The sequence below is a fragment of the Archocentrus centrarchus genome, chromosome 6, assembly GCF_007364275.1.
Source record: "Archocentrus centrarchus isolate MPI-CPG fArcCen1 chromosome 6, fArcCen1, whole genome shotgun sequence".
NCBI lineage: Eukaryota > Metazoa > Chordata > Actinopteri > Cichliformes > Cichlidae > Archocentrus > Archocentrus centrarchus.
In genome coordinates this window covers 35,922,022-35,944,753 of record NC_044351.1, presented here as the reverse complement: position 1 = coordinate 35,944,753, position 22,732 = coordinate 35,922,022, and the positions used below count along the sequence as shown (strand labels likewise).

The 22,732-nt window shown below is 44.3% G+C and overlaps 1 protein-coding gene across 1 annotated transcript in view; it reads right to left on the bottom strand.

Annotated features, from left to right (window-relative positions):
* The window catches only part of lamb4 (laminin, beta 4), a 146,301-nt gene that overhangs the window by 59,215 nt on the left and 64,354 nt on the right, over positions 1-22,732 (bottom strand). Inside the window, 5 exon segments of the mRNA XM_030731998.1 lie at positions 3,081-3,193; positions 3,312-3,500; positions 3,610-3,728; positions 3,865-4,088; positions 4,370-4,445. Coding sequence (XP_030587858.1) covers positions 3,081-3,193; positions 3,312-3,500; positions 3,610-3,728; positions 3,865-4,088; positions 4,370-4,445 — 721 coding nt within the window.

Here is a 22,732-nt window from a genome sequence, read left to right as displayed (position 1 = left end):
AAAACACTGTTAGAGGAGGTATTTGAATTTTGTATTCAGAATAAATAATCTGACTGTACTGAGTGAGGCACAATCATCTGCAAAATAAGACTCACTGACATGCAGGAGAATAGACAGGAGGAAAATAGAGTCCCATCTGTCCAGCAATAACACACGGGAGGTGTGGCAGGGCATTCAGAACATCACAAACTTCAGAGGCTGTGATGTGACTGCAGGAGACCTGAGTGTGTCACTAGCAGAGGAACTTAACTGTTTCTTTGCTCGCTTTGAGATGCCTCAGGACCACCCATCTGCTCCAGTCCTGCCCCCCCCACCAGGCTGCACCCCACTCACTGTCCAGGAGCATGAGGTACGGTGCGTGCTCCTGGCAGTGAACCCCAGGAAGGCTGCCGGATCAGACGGAGTACCTGGCAAGGTGATCAGAGCGTGTGCCCACCAGCTCACCCTGATTCTCACCAGGATTTTCAAACTCTCCCTGGCCCAAGCAGTCACCCCCCCCCCCCCTGCCGAAAAACAGCCACAATCATCCCCGTGCCCAAAAGGTCATCTGTCACCAGCCTAAATGATTACCGCCCTGTGGCCCTCACACCGGTAATCATGAAGTGCTTTGAGAGGCTGGTTCTCCAGCACATCAAAGACCATCTGCCCCCCAATTTCGACACCCATCAGTTTACATATCGTGCAAACAGATCCACAGAGGACGCCATCGCTGTAGCTCTCCACTCTGTGTTGAGCCACTTGGAGCAGCAGCAGAGCTACGCTCGCATGCTCTTTGTGGATTACAGCTCAGCGTTCAACACAATCATCCCGGACATTCTCACCACCAAACTGCACACCCTGGGCCTCCCCCCTCTCACATGTTCCTGGATCAAGGACTTCTTAACCAACCGGCCCCAGACTGTGAGACTTGGCCCCCATCTCTCCTCCACCCGCACACTGAGCACTGGCTCCCCACAGGGCTGTGTGCTGAGCCCCCTCCTGTACTGCCTGTACACCCATGACTATAGTCCGGCCCACAATAACAACCTCATCGTCAAATTTGCTGACGACACCACAGTGGTCGGACTCATCTTGAAGGGAGATGAGGCAGCTTACAGAGAGGAGGTCCTGAAGTTGACAGCCTGGTGTTCAGAGAACAACCTGGTACTGAACACCATGAAAACAAAGAGATCATCATCGGTGTCCTCATCTCTGCTGATCTCTCTTGGTCAAATAACATCACAGCTGTTATCAAGAAGGCTCAGCAGCGACTTCACTTCCTGAGGGTCCTCAGGAAGAACAACTTGGACTCAAACCTGCTGCTGACCTTCTACCGCTCATCCATTGAGAGCCTGCTGACGTACTGTATCACAGTATGGTACGGCAGCTGCACTGAGGCAGACAGGGTCAGGCTTCAGAGGGTAGTCAAGACAGCACAAAGAATCGCTGGCTGCCCTCTCCCCTCCCTGATGGACATCTACACCTCCCGCTGCATCAGCAGAGCCAGGAACATCATCAAGGACAGCTCACACCCTGGCTTTGACCTGTTTGACCTGCTGCCTTCTGGCAGGAGCTACAGGTGCATCAAAGCCAGAACAAACAGACTCAAGAACAGTTTCTTCGCCAGAGCAATCACCACCCTGAACTCACACACTCACCCATCGTAATTGTGCAACACCCACATCTCTGTGCAATATTATATTATTCATACTGAACAATATCTATCACTCCTATATTGTGTAATATCCAGTATTCATTCACTAGTGCAATATTCATTCACCAAGTGTAATATTCATCATCTTCATTATAATATGTATACACATATTTACTTTTCTTACAATGTACAGATGCACCAATGTAGGTATGTATGTATATATTTTTATACATTCTATTTTTTGTATATTTTACACATTGTTTATTTTCTGTATATCTCTTGATCATATTGATTATACTAGATTATAATATTTTTATAATATTTTTATTTTCATTTTAGAGAGTTTGATTTTCTGTTACATGGCACTGAACAGAAGTGGCCCTCCAATCTCATTGTACATCCTGTATAATGACAATAAAGGCATTCTATTCTATTCTCTAAGTGATCACACTTTTAAAGCTTCTTTGAACTTTGGAGCCCACTTCAATCAACATGTGGAACATTATCTCAGTATGTGGGATGAGGGATAAAAAAGTGGACGGTGGCTGTAGCTGCTTTTTGTGTCCTAGCCTTCACCTCAGCTAACTAGAGGCTCTGAAGCCTCAAACAGGGACTCCAATTAGCTCTGAACCATGTTTGAGGGCTCAAAACCAGAGTTCACACACCATCAGTAACATTTCAGTGGTAGTCTCTGGAGCTTGAAAAAGGCGACTGGACTTCTTTGGTATGTCAGTCAGTGGTATGTCTTTTTTAAATGAACAGTGTGATTTCCTCATGGCAACTGTAACAACCCCCTGCTGCTGTCCTTTTGCACTTGTTCTGTTTGAAGTATCCTCTCGTTACATCCTGGTGTGGTTCACAAGCTGCACTGTGGCTGTTAAAAAAGTGCTGCAGAGTTTATTAAATCGGCACAGAATATTATACACAAACACACAGCTATGCCCTCTTTCACTCATATATAGAGAGCCCGTTGCCTGGGGTGAGCCAGTAACCATCTCACCACGAAGCCACATGCTTCTGCCCTCTGGAAGGTGCTACAGGTCCATTATAAGACCTCCACCTCCAAAATCCTCAACAGTTTTCATCTATGTACTATAAAAGAACTGAACTCCAACAAAGAATGCGCAATATCAAAATATTATCCTGCTTGTATCAAGGATACACTGACTCTGCATTTATTTATTTATTTACACCGTTATTAGTTTTATTCTGTTCTATACAGTAGTACTCATAGCATGAACACTAACGTATAGGCTCAGGAAGGTGAGCCTGCATGTGTCTGACTAGCTAGCTCGTAGGAAATGCAGCAGAAGTTGAGGTTCAGTGTGTCTGAGTGATGTGATGCAAATGGAGGAGGAGACTGACAAATGAAATGTTGGCTCAGGGTTAGTCACTCATGTGACCTTCCAGGATGTAATAGGGTACCTTTTTTCTGACGTCATCTCACCTGCCATTTCCAAGTAGAATCAGAGTTTTACTTCCTGTTGGGTTGCTGCTGCAGCCACCATCACCTGGTGACACTGTGATGATGCTGACTGAAGCCAGCCAATCAGATGCAGACTACAGAGAACCATAAGCTGACATGACTTATAGGAAGACAATTTCATCATTACAGTCAGGTTCACTGTTATATAAATATCTGCTTTTAAATGAAGTTTATTACTCAAGTTCTCCTCACCTCCGATTCATAGTTTATTACCAGCAGATAATCCATTGAAGATGGGAGGTTGTCCACAGTAAATCTAAGTCCGACCCCCTCCAACAATCTGACCAATCCCAGGCCAGTCCAGGTTACTGGCTGGTGAGCCACCCTCTGACGGGGAATGATCTGCAAGGCGTGACTGGGTTCCAGAGGAATGCTGGCTTGCTGCTGGATCAAAACAAACAACAGAGGTACTGAGGAGAGAGAATGATCTGATTAGCTGGAATGTAAAATGATCGCCTCCCATTGATCTGTAACAGGAAATGAATTTCACCTTTCCCTGTCTCCTTTGGCGGGCTCGATGACTCAACCGCCGAACCAAAACAAATCGTCCATTTTGGAACTTTGCATCAAAACCTCGCTCTTTGAAGTAGTGCTCACACTGAGGAAACACTCCCAGATTCAACTGAAAACACACACACACATACTGTGTATAAATACACAAACTGTTTATGTATACACAGTGTAAACAAACATAGATAAACACACATTAATACTGTAAGTACACAATCTGTGTACTGTGGCTGACCATCACTGTTACATACTGATGAAGATGATGGAGGAGGAGACACTGGGGCAGGAGGATATGGAGGAGGAAATGTAGAAGAGCTTCCTCCTAGCAGTGGGGCAGAAAGTTCAGCCTCAAAGAGGAAGTAGTCCAGTGAAGGAAGGAAGTACCCAGGGGCGGGGTCAGAGCATCGTCGACCAATCATGTTGGGTAAACAGCGACACTGCCCGTCCTCTGGAGAACACCTGCTGAGACAGGAAGTCCAAACAAGACAGGAAGTTCTGTCACTGATTTTGCACAGTTACTGTTTTCAAAATTAATTTACAACTCACTGCATTGTGAAGTACTGACACGTAATGAACTGGCTATTTTTTTATTCATCTGGTTTCTTTATCTGGTGCTTATTGTGCATTTTTCTTCTGAGACTAATCTGTGATTCCGAGTCCGACAATGAGACTGACTGGCAGTTTTTTATTCATTAATCTTTTTTATTTCACACAAACACAAAAGCAGAATGAAAACATACGTGCTGTCATGAGATCCGCCGATATCACAGTTACAAGGTGAACATCTGAACACAGAGTTTCCCAAACCCCAGAAACCTGGCTGAAGACAAACACATTAAAATACATTAAAATCAGACTTTGTTTTTGTTCATTTGAAACTCTGACTCTTAGCCTTGTCCACCCTAATTGGAAACCTCAAAAAACTGTTTTATTTGTTATTATTAATCATCCACCTGACCCTTACTCAAGAGTTTCTATCTGATTTCTCAGACTTTTTATCTGATTTAGAAGGATGACAAATAATACAAACAAACTGGGCTGGACAGGTGCCAGAACTAAAACTAAGGGAAACATGAAACGGGAAGACACACAGCAGGGATCATAGACGATGACGCGACAAAGAACAGAGAAAAACTGAGGGCTTGAATACACACACACACTAGGTAATCAGGGCAAGTGGAAACAGCAGGGAACAACAGGTGAAACAAATGAAACTAATAACACAGGTGAAGCAAAACTAAACAAAACTTAAAATTGGTCCTAGCACAGAACCCTGCGGAGCTCCATAATTAACCTTAGTGTGTGAAGAAGACTCCCCATTTACATGAACAAATTGGAGTCTATTAGATAAATGTGATTCAAACCACTGCAGTGCAGTACCTTTAATACCTATAGCAAGCTCTAATCTCTGTAATAAAATGTTATGGTCAACAGTATCAAAGCTGCACTGAGGTCCAACAGGACAAGAACAGAGATGAGTCCACTGTCAGAGGCTCTAAGAAGATCATTTGTAACCTTCACTAATGCTGTTTCTGTACTGTGATGAATTCTGAAACCTGACTGAAACTCTTCAAATAAACCGTTCCTCTGCAGATGATCAGTGAGCTGTTTTACAACTACTCTTTCAAGAATCTTTGAGAGAAAAGGAAGGTTGGAGATTGGCCTATAATTAGCTAAGACAGCTGGGTCAGTGATGGCTTTTTAAGTAGAGGTTTAATTACAGCCACCTTGAAGGCCTGTGGTACACAGCCAACTAATAAAGACAGATTGATCATTTTTAAGATTGAAGCATCAATAATTGGAAAGACTTCTTTGAACAGTCTAGTAGGAATGGGATCTAACAAACATGTTGCTGGTTTGGAGGAAGTAACTATTGAAGTTAACTCTGAAAGAGCAACTGGAGCCAAAGAGTCTAAACAAATACCAGCAGTGCTGAAAGCAGCCGAACATGAAGAATAATCTTTGAGATGGTTATGAATAATTTTTTCTCGAATGTCTAAAATTTTATTTGTAAAGAAATCCATGAAGTCACTACTAGTTAACGTGAAAGGAATACTCGGCTCTACAGAGCTCTGACTCTTTGTCAGCCTGGCTACAGTGCTGAAAACAAACCTGGGGTTGTTCTTATTTTCTTCAATTAATGATGAATAGTAAGATGTCCTAGCTTTACGGAGGGCTTTTTTATAGAGCAGCAAACTCTTTTTCCAGGCTAAATGAGCATCTTCTAATTTATTGAGACGCCATTCCCTCTCCAGCTTTCGGGTTATCTGCTTTAAGCTGTGCGTTTGTGAATTATACCACGGAGTCAGGCACTTCTGATTTGAAGCTTTCCTTTTCAGAGGAGCCACAGTATCCAAAGTTATACGCAGTGAGGATGTAAAACTATTGACGAGATAATCGACCTCACTGGGAGCAGAGTTTAGGTAGCTGCTCTGCACTGTGTTGGCACTGAAGAGCATAACAATGAAGGAATTAGATCCTTAAACTTAGTTACAGCACTTTCAGAAAGACTTCTACTGTAATAAAACTTATTCCCCACTGCAGTGTAATCCATTAAAGTAAATGTAAATGTTACTAAGAAATGATCAGACAGGCTTTCAGGGAATATATAATTCTATGCCATATGTCAGGACAAGATCCAGAGTATGATTAAAGTGGTGGGTGGACTCCTTTACGTTTTGAGAGAAGCCAATTAATAATAGTGACAGAGACAGTGACAGACTGCTGCATCCTAAATGCACAAAGGAGCGTTACCGCAGATCCTTCCTCCCAGCAGCTGTAAGACTTTATAACCATCACTGCTCCCAACAAAAACCACAATAGCCTACACAATGTAGGATAATATATAATATACTGTAAATAGTCCGGCACATCATGCACATTGTATATAGTGTTATTATTATTAGTAGTATTAAGGTTAATATTGTTTGTTGATTTTATATATATTCTTTTCTTAATAGTGTGAATTATTATATCTTTATTTATATTTATAATAACTGCGGCTGCTGTTACACCCAAATTTCCCCTCTGTGGGACAATAAAGGCTGTTTCTTCTTCTTCTTCTTCTTCTTCTTCTTCTTCTAGATTAAATGCAGTGTTGAGGCTGTCATTTTCAGCATCTACATGGATGTTAAAATCACCCACTATAATGATTTTAATAATAATAATAATAATGCATTAGTCTTATATAGCGCTTTTCTAGACACTCAAAGATGCTTTACAATTTCATGCACTATTCATTCACACCTCAATCGTACCTGTGGTGGTAAGCTACTGATGTAGCCACAGCTGCCCTGGGGCAGCCTGACAGAGGCGTGGCTGCCAATTTGCACCTACGGCCCCTCCGACCACCACCAAACACACAACCACATTCACACTTAGGCAATGTGGGTTAAGTGTCTTGCCCAGGGCCACAATGACAGCCTGCGCTCAGACGGGGACTCGAACCAGCAACCCTCCAGTGAGCACTAAATCAGATAAAACGTCTGAGAAATCAGACAGAAACTCTGAGTAAGGACCAGGTGGACGATTTGTTTTGGTCCTTGTGCTTTGGGTTTAGTTTTGCTTCCTGTGTTTCCCTCCCAGCTGTTTCCATTTGCCCATTACCTGCTGTGTATATATTGTCTGTGTTTTCCCTTTGTCCTTGTTGCAACATTATCATTTTCCCCCACTGTGTGCCTCTCTGTCAGAGTCCTGTTATCAAGTGTGTTTTCTAGTTTTTGCTGCTGTTCCTGTGCAGTTCTGTCCTGTGTTCCAGCAATAAAGCTGAGTTCTTTGAATTTCCACACTGCCTCTCGAGTCCTGCATTGGGGTCCTCAATCCTGCCTGCCATAGCGGTACATGACAGTGTCTAAGCCAAGCACAGTGGGAACCCATGATTCAGAGAACTGTATAGGACATTTTCCCTCTGTACCATCTTCCAGATTAAGGGCATATATGTTGTCCCATCTGCAACGGTTCTCCAAATCATCCACAACATGAGTCATGTGCTTCATCTTGTTTTGTTTCAGCGAGTTTGATTTCCAGACCAGTCACAATGTCCTAATATCCAAGATTCTCTGCTCCGCTGCAGCAATGCATTTTTTTACTGGCCCTCTAAGTTGTGGAAATGTTTTCTGGTTCTGGGAAATCTTAGAAAGCTTCTCTTCCACAATGTTGTTTTGTCATGGTCCTGGGCCAGTGGCCCAGCGTTTTGAGTTTCTTTTGTGTAGCTTTCTTTGTTATACTTTTGAGGTTATGTTTCTTATATTTATATTGTTTGAGTATGAGGTTTAGTTTCCCTTGTTGTTTTGTGCATGTTCTCTTTGTCAAGTTTTCAGTGTTAGGTCTGCGTCTGTTATGTGTAGTCAGTTCCTGTTTTATTTTGACAGTCTCGTGTTCCCTGTGTTTGGTGTTTAGTTTTGCTTCCTCTTTGTCATTAGGTTCATTTGGTTCACCTGTCTTCCCCAGTTGTTTCCACTTGCCCTAATCCCCTTGTGTGTATTTAAGCCCTGAGTCTTCCTTTGTTCATTGTTGCGTCGTCGTCATTGTTTCCCCGAGTTTTCCCATTAGCTGTGCGTTTTGTTTGCTCAGTTTTGTTTTTCTTTTCTCCCAGGCTTCCAGTTGTTTTTAGGCCTTGGTTGAGATTTTGTATTCAGTATTATCCAAGTTTGGAAATAAAACATTTAGTTTAAGTCTGCGTCAGTCCTGCAATTGGGTCCTCTCCCTCCACACACAGCCCCTCATCGTGACAGAACGAGGCAACCACTATGGACCCAGCGGACTACAGTTTTTTCGAGCCCGACGTGTGTGAGCCGTGGCTCGCTTGTGAAGACGAGTCACGGTTCGTTGGCACGCGCCTCGCCCTGGGAGGGCCCGACTGGAGGAGGAAGCCTCGCCGTCGCCGCTTCCCACCTCCGTCGCGAGCTCATGCTTTGTTTCGGCAGCTGCCTGCTGCAACAGCTGCCTATACGCTGCCCGCCATGACAGAGATTAAAGTGGGCGGGTATTTCTCCTCCCCACCTCAGTGGAATACACCGCCTTCGTCATCGGCACCAGCCTGCTCTTCACCCGCTGCGTTCCTGGCACGTCAGTGGGAGGAAGAGCCTGCCGCCGCTGCGCTTCCTGTTCATACAGGCAGGAGGAAGCGTGGCTCTCCGCAGCAAAAACAACCCTCATCTACCGCTCCTGTGTGTGAAACCACCGGACAATTTGTGAGTGCCACACATACCGATCTCACTGATAATAGCACCTCATCCGGGATTATTTACACACCAGAAGATTTTCAACAGGAATTCACTGACTCTGTATCGGCGCTCTGTGCACAATGGTTCGAGCTGCCCGATGAAGGGGCTCGGGAAGCCGTGAAGCATATTGTTCACAGACTGGTGTCCGCCCACCCAAGGTTTTTGGATTTCCTACCGGCATTAATAAAGGACTTCGTTGTGGAAATGATCCTCCCTGGTTTCTCTCCAGCTCCAGCTCCCTCTGCTCGCCCTGCTCCCTTAGCTCCAGCTCCCTCTGCTCGCCCTGCTCCCTTAGCTCCAGCTCCCTCTGCTCCCTCTGCTCGCCCTGCTCCCTTAGCTCCAGCTCCCTCTGCTCGCCCTGCTCCCTTAGCTCCAGCTCCCTCTGCTCGCCCTGCTCCCTTAGCTCCAGCTCCCTCTGCTCGCCCTGCTCCCTTAGCTCCAGCTCCCTCTACACACGTACATGTTCCGCGGGTGGGGGCAGCCACGGACGGGCTGACCTCTGCACCCGTTCCTGTTCCGCGGGTGGGGGCAGCTAGGTCCAAGCCTTCGCATCAGTTTTCAGCGTTAGCTGCAGCAGCAGGGTCTCAGTCAGCCCCTGTGGCTCTCCCTCACACTCAGTCAGCCCCTGTGGCTCTCCCAGCCTTAGCTTCAGTTTCTCCGGTCCCCTCAACCTCTCAAGTCCCTTTAACTCCCTCCTCTGGTTCAGTTCCCTCATCCTCTTCATCCCCTTCGGTTCCTTTAGCGCCTTCAGCTCCAGTTCCCTTAGCTCCTTTGGTCCCCTCAACTTCGGTCCCCTCAGCTCCTTTCCCTTCGGTCCTTTTAGTTGCTCCCTCTCCTGGTCCCTCACCTTCTGTTAGTGCTTCTAAGCCCTTTACATCCTTAGCTCCTTCAGTCCCTGCTCCTTCTGTACCTTCACCTTCCCCAGCTTCAGTTCCCCTAGCTCCTTCACTCCGTTTAGTCCCTTTGGTCCCAACGGCTTCGGTCCCCTCAGTCTCTGCTCCGCCTCAGCCTGCACCTCGGGCCTCTGCTCCGCCTCAGCCTGCACCTCGGGCCTCTGCTCCGCCTCAGCCTGCACCTGCACTTCATCTGCCTTCACCTCCATCTTCAGACTCACCCGATCCATCTGCAAAGCAGCCCCAGTCGTCGGAGGAGACGGCTGCGTGCCCTGCAATGCAGCCAGGGAGTCTCGCTCAGTCCGAGCCGCCAGGGGTCTCCGCTCAGTCCGAGCTCTTCGAGTGTCCTGAGCCTGCTCTTCACCTTTGTCTTCGTCACCGCCGCCGCTGGGAGTGGGGTCGGCCTCCTGTTCAGCAGCATGGCTCTTTCAAGTTCCCTGGCTCTTCTAGTGGTTCTGAGCCTTTCAAGTGTCTGGAGCCTTTCGAGTCCCTTGAGCCTGCTCACCTTCGTCGTCGTCGTCGTCGCCGCCGCTGGGAGCGCGGTCGGCCTCCAGTCCTGTCTCCTCGTCGTCGTCGCCGCCGCTGGGAGCGCGGTCGGCCTCCTGCTCGTCCTCGTCTTCGTCCTCGTCGCCGCCGCTGGGAGCGCGGTCGGCCTCCTGCTCGCCTTCATCGCCGCCGCCGCCGCTGGGAGCGCGGTCGGCCTCCTGCTCGCCTTCATCGCCGCCGCCGCCGCTGGGAGCGCGGTCGGCCTCCTGCTCGCCTTCATCGCCGCCGCCGCCGCTGGGAGCGCGGTCGGCCTCCAGAATTGTTTTCTTTTGTTTGGACTTTTTTCCAGCCTTGTGCTGCCGCCTTCTGTTTCTTTCCTGGTTTGTTTTTCGGACTGTTGCCTTTTTGTTTTGTTTTTTGGATTGAGAAATTTGGATTACACTACACTGTAAAAAAAAGTATGTAAAAATGACAGTGGAAAAGTTCTCCATCGCTGCGACAGATTCCCTTTAACATTGTGGATCATCGCTGACATGTTTTTCCACGCCTCCACCGCTCTTTACCATGTTTGTGTGTTGTGCTGGCTGTGCTGAGAATTTCAGCTGTTATTTTTTTTTTCTCTACTTCAGCTCCCAGTTTGCTAGCAAGTGCCGCTATTAGCACTAGCGATCATTTGGCACCGGAAGAACCCCTTCCCCGTCAAAATACTTTTTATACTTTAATCCCTGATTAGTGACTAAATATTGACCTGCTGTAGAAACGTATTTAGGAGAATGCTTGTGAATACAAATCATTACAAGCTTACGCTCACACAGCCCCCAGTTTTTCAACATAAACACTGATGATGCAACTGCAACAGCAGCTGTTTTACGCGCAGTCTGCACAAGTGCAAAGAGGCAGCGCCGGTGAGCTCAGAAGGAGCAAAAGGAAATGTTTTTCTAGTGTCCGAAAGACCGTAACCTCCATTAAACCTTTACTGGGAAACAGCTGGAGATCCTTCATCAACCACCTGATCAGTAAGTGAAGAAAAGAGAACTTTGTAGCTGTTCCCTCCACTAGTTATGGGAATTCCAGCTCTTTTCAGAGAGCCGGCTCTTTAGGCTCAGCTCCCAAAGAAGAGCCGGCTCTTTCGGCTCCCAAGCGGCTCCTCAGATTTTAAATTTTTTTAAAAAAGTGTCAAATGAATTACTAATGTAAAAACATCCATTAGGCCTATATCAAACGTTTCTTTATATACTCAACATATAATAGAGTGCTCCAAATACATATTATAAAACAAAAGATTGGAAATCAGAAAAAACAAGCGTCTTTGAGGAGTTGATCATGTTTCTCCTGCCTGATGACCTGCCCTGTTTTGTTCTTCTACTTGCACTGAGGGATGAACAATTCTTATGTGCCTGTGCAGATTTTTTGTGGAGCCTGCTCGATATTAAATTTTAAATTTGCAGTCTACACTCTGTCTATCACATTAAGGGGTTACACACTTGCATAGGCATAGGAACCGGGGGGGATGGAGGGGAAGTGTCCCCCCCAATATTGGAGACAGGCGCATTTGTCCCAAACAAAAATTACACAGCGGAGGAGAAAAATACTTGATTTTGAAATCTTTAACTCGCGTGCTTTTATTTTGAAGGCACAACATGCGCTCCCCCCCTTCCTCTGAACCGCTCTGAGTTTTTGGGCGGTGGGAGACAGCGGCAGGAGTCAGAAACTCTTGAATGAGGTAAAACAGTCTGTCGCAATCGTTGCCATTAACAGAGCTGGACTGAGGCATAGGCACCATATGCGGCTACCACCACCAGGGGGCCCCCAAGCTCACATTTATAATGAAACTTTATGCTAGTGCACTGGTAACATGCACTGGTAACAATTATCTGTGCATTGGTAACATTTATCTTTTCATTAAACTCATGTTGGCAGGCTGAGCCCTCTTTTTTTCCCCATCCTTTATTTTTCCAAAGTTTTCTTAAGATAACTCATATAACTGAATGAAAACCAACAAGTAAAAATAAAATTTATAATAAATAAATAGAAGAAAACAAACATTTTATATAAATTTAGGAGGTGTATGCTTTGACATATAAATAAACTCAAATTTCAATAAAATTTGTACAGAGAGTCAAACAAATTCTGTATAATTTACCACAATGTTTTTTTCCCCCATTTAGCCTAGATCTTTTTAAATTCTAAATTCTAAATTCTAAATTGAAAAAATGTACAGACTGATGTGCTGTTTTGTCATTAGCTCTGACTTTGGGTAACCGGAAGTATAAAACCGTACAGCAGAAGTAGCAGTCTGTCATGGCAGCCTACATACGGTCTTACAGAAACCTGTGGATAGGGCTTTACTCAGACAACAGCTGTGTCCAACTTCAGGGGCCGCATCCTTCGAAGGACCCGTCCTCCATAGACCGGGTCCTTCGTGGCCCACGAAGACCGCAAAGGCCGGAAGTGAACGGCTTTGACATTGGACGGCCTAGCCTTCATATCAGCGTCACCTGCTCCCACCTCAGCGTAGCTCATGTTGCCTAGCAACCGTGACAGTGCGAAGCACAGCTGTGAAAAAAGCAGCTGGTTAAACGGAGAACGAACTTTTGGTCCTTTTTGTGGTTTAATTTTAAGTCTTTAATTCAAAATAAGCTGTTAAAAGAAGCATAACACATTTCAACATCAAGGAATTCAGGAATTGATTAATTTCCAACTATAGTAGCCCCTTAACTGGCAAGGGCCCGGTGACGGGCCGTTTGTAGTCCCTTTTATATGGCAGGCTAGACCCTCCCATTTTTATTGACACGTCATTCGGCCAATCATGTAACTGGCTGCACCAAATCACCTGACAAAGCTACGTGACGCCCTCTGAGTATTATTGGCTCTGGGAAACCCATTTCTTAACATGATTGGCCGAATGAGGTGTCAGTCAAAATGGGCGGGTCTAGCCTGCCATATAAATGCACTTCATTCGGCCGGCGGACCAGACGCAGCCAGTTAATAGGCTATGAAATGGGTTGTTCAGAGCCAATAATAACCAGAGGGTGTTATGTAGTTTTTGTCAGGTGATTTTTTTGCTGCCAGTTAAGGGGTTAAGACAATGTTGAATAAAACTATCCAGTTATGATGCTTAACTTTAATTTCCAGGCAAACCGATTTGCTAGGAACAAATGAAACACTGAAACAAAACAAACATCAGCCGCTAGAGATCATCTGCGTGAATTATAAATTTCCACTCAGTGGCGAAAGCCAGCAGGGGTTTGAAGAGGATGTGCCGGCAGTCGGGCGTTCTCTCCGGCTAAAGCGGGCCTCCATAGCCCGGTCAGCTGACAGCTAGTGAGGTGAGCTGTTGGTAGACCTTCGAAGGATGGGGCCCCTGAATTTGGACACAGCTAACAAGTCACAATAGACCCTTTTACTGTTTGTAAACAATGATGATGTAGGTAGCGATGCGCCCACATGGAAATAGTTCAATAGCGTTTCAAATTATGAGAAGGGATTATCAACGAAAGATCGTCAAAACTACCTGCAAAAATTAATTTTGACCACTGGCAACTGACTCCGATCCCTGTGGTACGTTAGCAAGTGGCCCAGTATCCGTGGCCGGATATATACGTGTATTTGGTGGAGAAACCCAGCGTATACACCGGAGAAAAGTTGCAGCGCATACAAGTCACTGGATGCTTACAGTTATGTTGTTTGCGGCCGTGTACTGAACACCAAATATCATGACACAGAATGGGAGTTTTGTGTCTTGAAGGCAGAAGTTTTTTCAAGTCAAGGAAACAGGAGCGCTGTGTATGAGGTTCGGGTCATTGTAAACAAGTCAGAGAACTACGTCCTCACAGCAAATTGTACCTGCATGGCAGCGTGAGTACTTTGTCAAATAGTTTTTCTAGCTTGCTAACAGTTTTCCAACTGCAGATATTATTGATTTACAATGAAAAAAATATATATACTGTTCCAGTCACACTGTGAGACACACTCAACCATTCATATGGGAGTCTGCTCATAGTTTTGACTGGCACTGCATATCAGAATCTATAGTGCGATTAAATATTACTTTAAAAATCAGGACTCTCTGAGTCCAGTGATACCTCACCTGTTAAATAGCCAGCCACACTACAGTTTAAAAGCCAAATAGCCTACCAGCTAATGCTGTTTACTTTAGATACCTGACATTTCGATATAACCAGAGTAGATCGATAACTTTACCTAATATAAAATGGGCACTTCAAACACGAGCATTTCTGATCGTGTCCTCAATCCAATTTTTATCAATACATTTGATGGCTTGCAACCACAGATGCCTCTACTTTCTCTAAAAACAGCCGTGATCCCGTGGGATTCTGTACAACTTCAGTCCACTTTTGGTAGAGTATAAATTCTGACAGCCAAACACGCAACAGCAGACATTTTGATGCTGATATCGCTTTTAAATCAAGTTTAAACGCTGCGCTGTCTCCTTGTTCTTATTAATTTGAATGGAGTAGCAGTTCACTTCCGTTGCCAAAATGCGTGCGCATCCTTTGATGACATAGGCTTTAAAAGGGTCTGTAATTAAAACACAATATCAAAAAAACAAAACATATAAAACACCATGTTAAAAACATATTAACATTACCATATTTAAAGAATAAAAATAAAGTAATCGAAAAGCCTGGTTAAACAGAAATGTTTTCCATCTGTTTTTTTAAGACGCCTCAGCTGAACGGAGCTGGAGTGGTAAACAGTTCCAGAGCTTTGGCGCCACTGCCTGAAAAGCTCTGTCCCTCCTGGTCCTTAGTCTTGTATGTGGGACTACTAAAAGATTTTTATTTTGTTGGGTGAGAGACTTTTGACTTGTATCCAGGCATTTAAAAACAATTGGGTTTTTTTTGTTAAAAAGATTGGATTTGTATCGTATCGGCAGATATCCAAATGTAAACTATCGGTATTGGACATAAAAAAGTGGTATTGTGCCATCCCTAGTTGAAATCACACATTTTCACTATGAAAATCTTTTTTCCTGCACTGCAAAAAAAGCCTGTAAAATTGACAGTTAAAAACTCCCAAATGGCAACAGTAAAGGACCATGAAATCCAAAATGGTTCATCTCCGTAGCAGAAACATTTAATCACCGTAAATCAAGAACCAAGATATAACCTTAATAATTTTATAATATGTTGAAATCACACATTTTCACTGTGAAAATCTTTCTTTTCTGTAAAATGTCTGTAAAAATGTCACAATCATACCATAAAAATAATTTGTCTGAATTATACATATTGCTGAATTGTACTTTTAAATGTATTTCCCAGGTTGACTGAAATTTAATCAGGAACTATTTTGAATAATAGTTTCAGTTTTTTGTTTGTTTTTTCAGAAAAGAAAATGCAAAACATTGTATTGTTTTTTATTCTGTGTGTATCAACTGCGTCTGAACTGTAAACCGAATAACTGGATTTAGATTTCATCATACAGATTTTTCCATGCACCTCGTGAGTGCTCCCAAAATATTCAGCTTATTACAGAGTAACCTCCTAATATAAAATGAGACCGAGAGAGATACATGCATGTGTGACACAGACAGTCTCCAATCAGCTGCTTCAGACTGAGCCATGACTGAGCAGTTTCACTCAGCGGTTAGCACCTTTTCTGCCCTCTCTGTGGGATAAACGACATTACTACACGATGGTACATCATCCTGCCCCTGGGTTTACTCCAGTTTTGTGCCAACCTTGCAACAACTAGTTATGTCACCACGGTAAGGTAAGTTACCTTAACGGTATTGATACTCTTAGCAGCAGTGAAGACCTGAGCCAGCATCATGGATGTAAAGCCAGAGTTAACTTTAACCAACATCAGCTAAGGAAATGCTCAGCTGTAATTTTGGGGGAAGTTGTTTAAGACATTGAAATGTTGTGTTCCTCATGGCAAACTTAATCAAAATAACTGTTTATTTAGGTGCATTTGCTGACACGTTGTAGTTAAGGAGCATTTTAAGGCAAATTTTTTTTACCAGATGTACAGTCAGGGTTAAAGTGGCCCAGAACACCTTCAGTCAGTCAGTAATCAATCTGTAAGGCAGTTTAATACTTAATACTGTACAGAAGTCAATTCTGTCTCTTTTCCATGGAGTTTGTCATCAGGCACTGAGCACAAAAACATCAGCATGCTGGTGGGTTTCAAAAACAGCTGGTTTGATTCTTGTGAAGGAGTCACTTGCATGACTCATCTAGTGACATCACTGCCTGGCCAATCAGTGGCATGGAGTCTGTTGATGTCACATTTTCGATACATTCGGCGCACCTGGAACCGCGGCTGAGAAGGTACTAAAAAAGTATGTGGTAGATCCACACACTCCAGTCCAGTGGATGGCGATAATGCACCTATAAGCTGGTTTGCTCATCGCCATTAAAACCACAAGAACAAGGTACTAGTGCCTAATGCAGGGGTGCCCAAACTGCCCCCTACTTCCGGTTCGCAAACTGATGTCAATAATAACACAATCTGGCCCTTTAAGTTACCTTTTTGACATTTTGCCTTCCCCTCCAATTAAGAGGGTTAAGCGAATTTTTTTGTTCCTTAATTGAGACTTAGCTGGGACCAATGGATCGCTGCCTCCTGGTGCAGCTTTGTCCACCTACTACTGCTCCACAGGCTGTGGTGGGAGTACTGCATTTGTTTATAAGAACCACCTCTGTTCTGTCCTTTTTACTGCTTTATTTCTAATAAACATTTATGTCAGTGATTTCTCTACTGTCTATCCATACAATGTTTAAACACAACAAAATAATGTATCCTTCTCCTCAGCACAGTGCAGTGGAGAATGCAATGCTGCCAGCTTCACAGGGATGTGCGATGGCAGCAGTTTGACTCGACATCAGCGTTATCAGGTACTGCCCATAATTTGTTTTTGTTTGGGTTTTTTGCTTGTTTTCTTTTTGATGGTGTTTCTTTTTGTTTGATTTTGGATTCTTTTTTCATTTCTGACAAATGTTCACCTCAGTAATTATGCTAACTGCTAACTCATAACTCTGTCAAAACAGCCTGTGTTCTTTCTGATCAGCATCACATGTCCACATTACTAAAGTTGCAGTATTTTTTGCAGTTTTACTGAACAGTTGCAGGTTGGTTTGGAAATGAATATTAATGCAGACATTTACTGCATTCTTTCTCTAGGAGGACCTTCGTGACTTTTGCATTAAAGACACTTAATATGTACACAAAGACAAGGTGTATATTTTATATTCAGGGTATGTATGTTATCTAACTGAAAATCTGTTTAACTCAAAAATACCACAATGCAATGACAATATGGTGGTAATCAGCAATTGCAGGATAATACTCAGCATTTTAATTGGTGTATATGAGCAAAATATGAGATTAGCAACTGAGCTAGCACAGATGGACTAATTCTGTCTTGGAGGATGTTCACTCAGGCCTACAGCTGAATGTACAGGGGAATGCCCCATATTTCAGAGTATCTCTAGTGAACTGTGATGGCAGATAGTCAAACAGATCAGCAGGCACTCTGACTAAAGGCTGAGTAATCTGTCACTGCAGGGTGAGCCTTCGGGTGGTTCATGTATTGAGGTTTGGTTCTGGGTGTTCTGCTAATCTGTTTCAGGATGTGGAAAACAGCACAAACCTGCATAAGGTTTATAGGGGAACTGCTTCTTAATTATTCGTAATAATCTATGATTGCTGAGCTGTTGAGCCATACTGTAGTAGTCAGCTTCTTGGACTGTCTGATCAAGGACATTTCTGCTGTTAATTATCATTAATTTAACCTTCTCTTTGCCCACTTAATTTCTCTGTTGTAGTACTTTTAATGTTTTATATTTTCCTTTTGTATGTTATTGTTAGTTTTTTCTTTGGTGTAAAATGCACTTTGCATTTGTGTAAGAACTATATTATTATTACTGCTTTATTTTATTTTGTTATTCTGGCCGCATAGAGAATCCTGCCAGTCCACAGCAAACACCTGATGACTATAGGGGGTCCTCAAGCAGAACTGGTGACACTACAATTACATATTTTTCCCAAAGAATGTCTAAATGCGAAGAGTGATTTATATTTCAATAGTGTCTTTGTTTGCAATGGGCTTTATATGTTATTTTGCTGACGGCATGGACCATCGACTACCTCACCAACAGACCACAGTATGTGAGGTGCCATGACTGTATGTCTGATGTGGTAGTCTGCAGCACGGGGGCGCCACAGGGCACGGTCCTCTCACCCTTTCTGTTCAGTCTGTACACCTCACACTTCAGGTACAACTCGGACCACTGCCACGTACAGAAGTTCTCAGATGATACGGCCATCATTGGATGTGTATCAGATGGGAACGACCAGGAATACAGGGGTGTCATCAGTGACTTTGTCGGCTGGTGTGAGAACAACGCACTCCAAATCAACGCCAGCAAGACGAAGGAGATGATCATAGACTTCAGGAGGAAGCCACCCCCTACAGCACCGGTGAACATCCAGGGAAAGCATATTGAGATAGTGGTCTCCTACAAATACCTGGGTGTTCATCTCAATAACAAGTTGGACTGGACTACAAACACAGATGTCCTGTATAAGAAGGGCCAGAGTCGACTCCACCTGCTGAGGAGACTGAGGTCCTTTGGTGTCTGCAGGACTCTGTTAAAGACCTTTTATGACACAGTGGTAGCATCTGCCCTTTTCTATGCAGTGGCCTGCTGGGGGGGTGGATGCACCGAAAGGGACAGGAGCAGGATCGACAAACTGGTGCGGAGGTCTAGCTCTGTGTTGGGATGTCCTCTGGAGTCTGTGATGGTGATGGGTGAGAGGAGGATGTTAGCAAAGCTGACATCCATCATGAACAACCCCCATCACCCTCTGCATGAGACCGTGGGTGAGCTGAGCAGCTCCTTCAGTCAGAGACTGAAACATCCTCGCTGCAGGAAGGAGCGCTTTCGTAGGTCATTCATCCCAACAGCAGTTAGACTGTATAACACTTCATAATGTCTTGAGTCACTTGGACACTTTACCTCCTCTGCCATCACTTTATCCTTACAGTCCAGATACATTTTATTTATTACACTCACCCATATAATGCATACCGTGTATGCTGTGTACCTTACCGGCTACAAATGTATATAATATTTTGATATCTGTATATAGTGTTTTGATGTGTGTGTATATGTGTGCATATGTACATGTGTGTATTGACTATATATTTTCTGTATATAGTGCTTATGTATATGTGTATAGTGTTTTTCTATTTTATTTTATTCTATTCTATTTTTAGTTTTCTGTACTGAGCTGCTGTAATGCGCAAATTTCCCCATCGTGGGATCATTAAAGTTTTATCTTATCTTATCTTATCTTATCTTTTCTTTGTAATTAACCATGGGCAGTTGGTTGTAAAAGTCTTAGCCACTGTTGTTCCATATTTTTTTTCCAGTGAAGTTCTGGCAACAACAGCTGCCACTGTCTGAATGTAGTGTTGATTTTTACAATAAAATACTGTTATATAGTTGTATTCTGTTTTTCATCAGTGACTGTAATTAGGTTTAAGGTATATCATTTGTACCTGGAATTGTTTACCGTAAATGGTTTTAAATTGTCACCGTATTTTATACAGTAAAATACAGGTAACCATAGCAGCCAGTATTTTACCATGAACCCAGTTTACATTAAAATACTGGCAGCCATGGTGGCTGGTACTTTACTGTGAACCCGGTTTACAGTATTTTGCCGTGAACCCAGTTTACGGTAAAATACTGGCAGCTGTGGTTGCAGGTACTTTATGTGAAACTGTTTACAGGATTTACCGCAGACCAGTTTACAGTTAAGTACCGGCAACCACAGCTTGCCAGTATTTTACCGTATTTTTTTTTTTTTTACAGTGTACATAGTAGCAAGAATGCATTTTCTCTGAATAGAGAACAGGAAAGACTGCTTTCTCCTATTATATACCTGAAAGGTGGAACAGACTTCAGAACCCTGAGGTTAGACATGAAGGTCACCCTGGAACAGTTTATACTTCTGTTGGGTGATGTTTTATATAAAGAATGCTCTTGAATTCTTAATCTGCCTGTCGACGATCGATGTAACTGTGGGATGCAAATTTTTATTTTATTTATATCTATCTAGGCTGAAATAGGGATGGCACAATAACACTTTTTTAGGTCCGATACGATACTGATATTTTACATTTGGATATCTGCCGATACCGATACAAATCCGATCTTAAAAAAAAGAACTGATTTCAAATGCCTGGATACATTTTACATAAGTAAACAGTCTCTCACACAATAAAATCAAAATCTTTTAGTTGTCCCACGTACAAGACTAAGAACCAGGGAGGGGCAGAGCTTTTCAGGCAGTGGTGCCAAAGCTCTGGAACTGTTTACCACTCCGTTTAGCTGACTATGTGGCGTCTTAAAAAAACAGTTGAAAATTTTTCTGTTTATCCAGGCTTTCTGTTGACTTTATTTTTATTCTTTTAAAATGGTAATGTTAATGTTTTTTTAACATGGTGTTTTATCTGGGGTTTTTTTTTTTGATATTCTGTTTTAATTATTGCACAGCACTTTGTGACTTTTTGTCTGTGCAAAGCGCTGAATAAATAAACATTACTTACACCTGAATCCTGTTGCTCCTATGTGAGAAGGTGATACATTGGCTTATGGTATGTTGCAAATTTCAGTAGGGCTGTAACTATCGCTTAATTTTGTATTTGAGTATTCAATCAATTATACTGTAACCCTGGTTTCTGGTTGAGGTAGCGTTCTCCGGTCTCTCTCCTTCTCGGGCGGTGGGTATATGGCGGGTTACAATTGATCTTAAAAATGATCTTCTATAATAAACACCAACTCGGCAGGACAGTGTGAACTCAACTCTTTACTCTGTCGTCACTCCGACGCACACCACACGGGAAAAACCCAATGTTGCACCAAAAACAGTCCCACCGTAAACAGTACAAGGTAGGAACTAAAATTACCTGTCACAAGGTTCAATAATAACTAGCTTAAATGTTACACATACAATTATAAGATGAGGCAAATGATAATTAATTATATAATAAACTCAATTAGGTAAAATCATGAATATTTCCAAACTTCATCCATCCATCCATCCATCCATTTTCTTCCGCTTATCCGGGGCCGGGTCGCGGGGGCAGAAGCCTAAGCAGAGAAGCCCAGGCTTCCCTCTCCCCAGCCACCTCCTCCAGCCCATCCGGAGGGACCCCAAGGCGTTCCCAGGCCAGCCGAGATACACAATCTCTCCAGCGTGTCCTGGGTCTACCACGGGGCCTCCTCCCGGTGGGACATGCCCGGAACACCTCACCCAGGAGGCGGCCAGGAGGCATCCTAATCAGATGCCCGAGCCACCTCAACTGGCTCCTTTCGATGTGGAGGAGCAGCGGCTCTACTCCGAGCCCCTCCCGGATGGCCGCACTCCTCACCTTATCTCTAAGGGAGAGGCCAGCCACCCTTCGAAGGAAACTCATTTCTGCCGCTTGTATTCGCGATCTTATTCTTTCGGTCACTACCCAAAGCTCGTGACCATAGGTGAGGGTAGGAACGTAGATCGACCGGTAAATCGAGAGCCTCGCTTTTACGCTAAGCTCCCTCTTCACCACGACGGACCGGTGCAGCGTCCGCATCACTGCAGAAGCAGCCCCGATCCGCCTGTCGATCTCCCGTTCCCTTCTCCCATCACTCGTGAACAAGACCCCGAGATACTTAAACTCCTCCACTTGAGGCAAGAACTCGTTCCTGAGCCGGAGATGGCACTCCACCCTTTTCCGGCTGAGGACCATGGCCTCAGACTTAGAGGTGCTGATTCTCATGCCAGCCGCTTCACACTCGGCTGCGAACCGTTCCACTGCGAGCTGGAGGCCCCCCCGTGATGAAGCCAACAGAACCGCATCATCTGCAAAAAGCAGAGATGTGACTCTGAGGCCACCAAGGAAGAAGCCTTCCGCCACCTGGCTACGCCTAGAAATTCTGTCCATAAAAATTATGAACAGAATCGGTGACAAAGGGCAGCCCTGACTGAGTCCAACACCCACAGGAAACAAATCCGACTTATTACCGGCTATACGGACCAAGCTCTCACTGTGGTTGTACAAGGACTGAATGGCCCGCAACAATGGGCCAGACACCCCATACTCCCGCAGAACCTCCCAAAGAACACCCCGAGGAACACGGTCGAATGCCTTCTCCAAGTCCACAAAGCACATGTAGACTGGTTGGGCAAACTCCCACGCACACTCGAATATCCTTGAGAGGATAAAGAGCTGGTCCAGCGTTCCACGACCAGGACGAAAACCGCATTGTTCCTCCTGAATCCGAGGTTCGACTAACGGACGCACCCTCCTTTCCAGCACCCTGGCATAGACCTTACCGGGGAGGCTGAGGAGTGTGATCCCCCGAAAGTTGGAGCACACCCTCCGGTCTCCCTTCTTAAAGATGGGGACCACCACCCCGGTCTGCCAATCCAATGGCACTGCCCCAGATCTCCACGCGATGTTGCAGAGGCGTGTCAA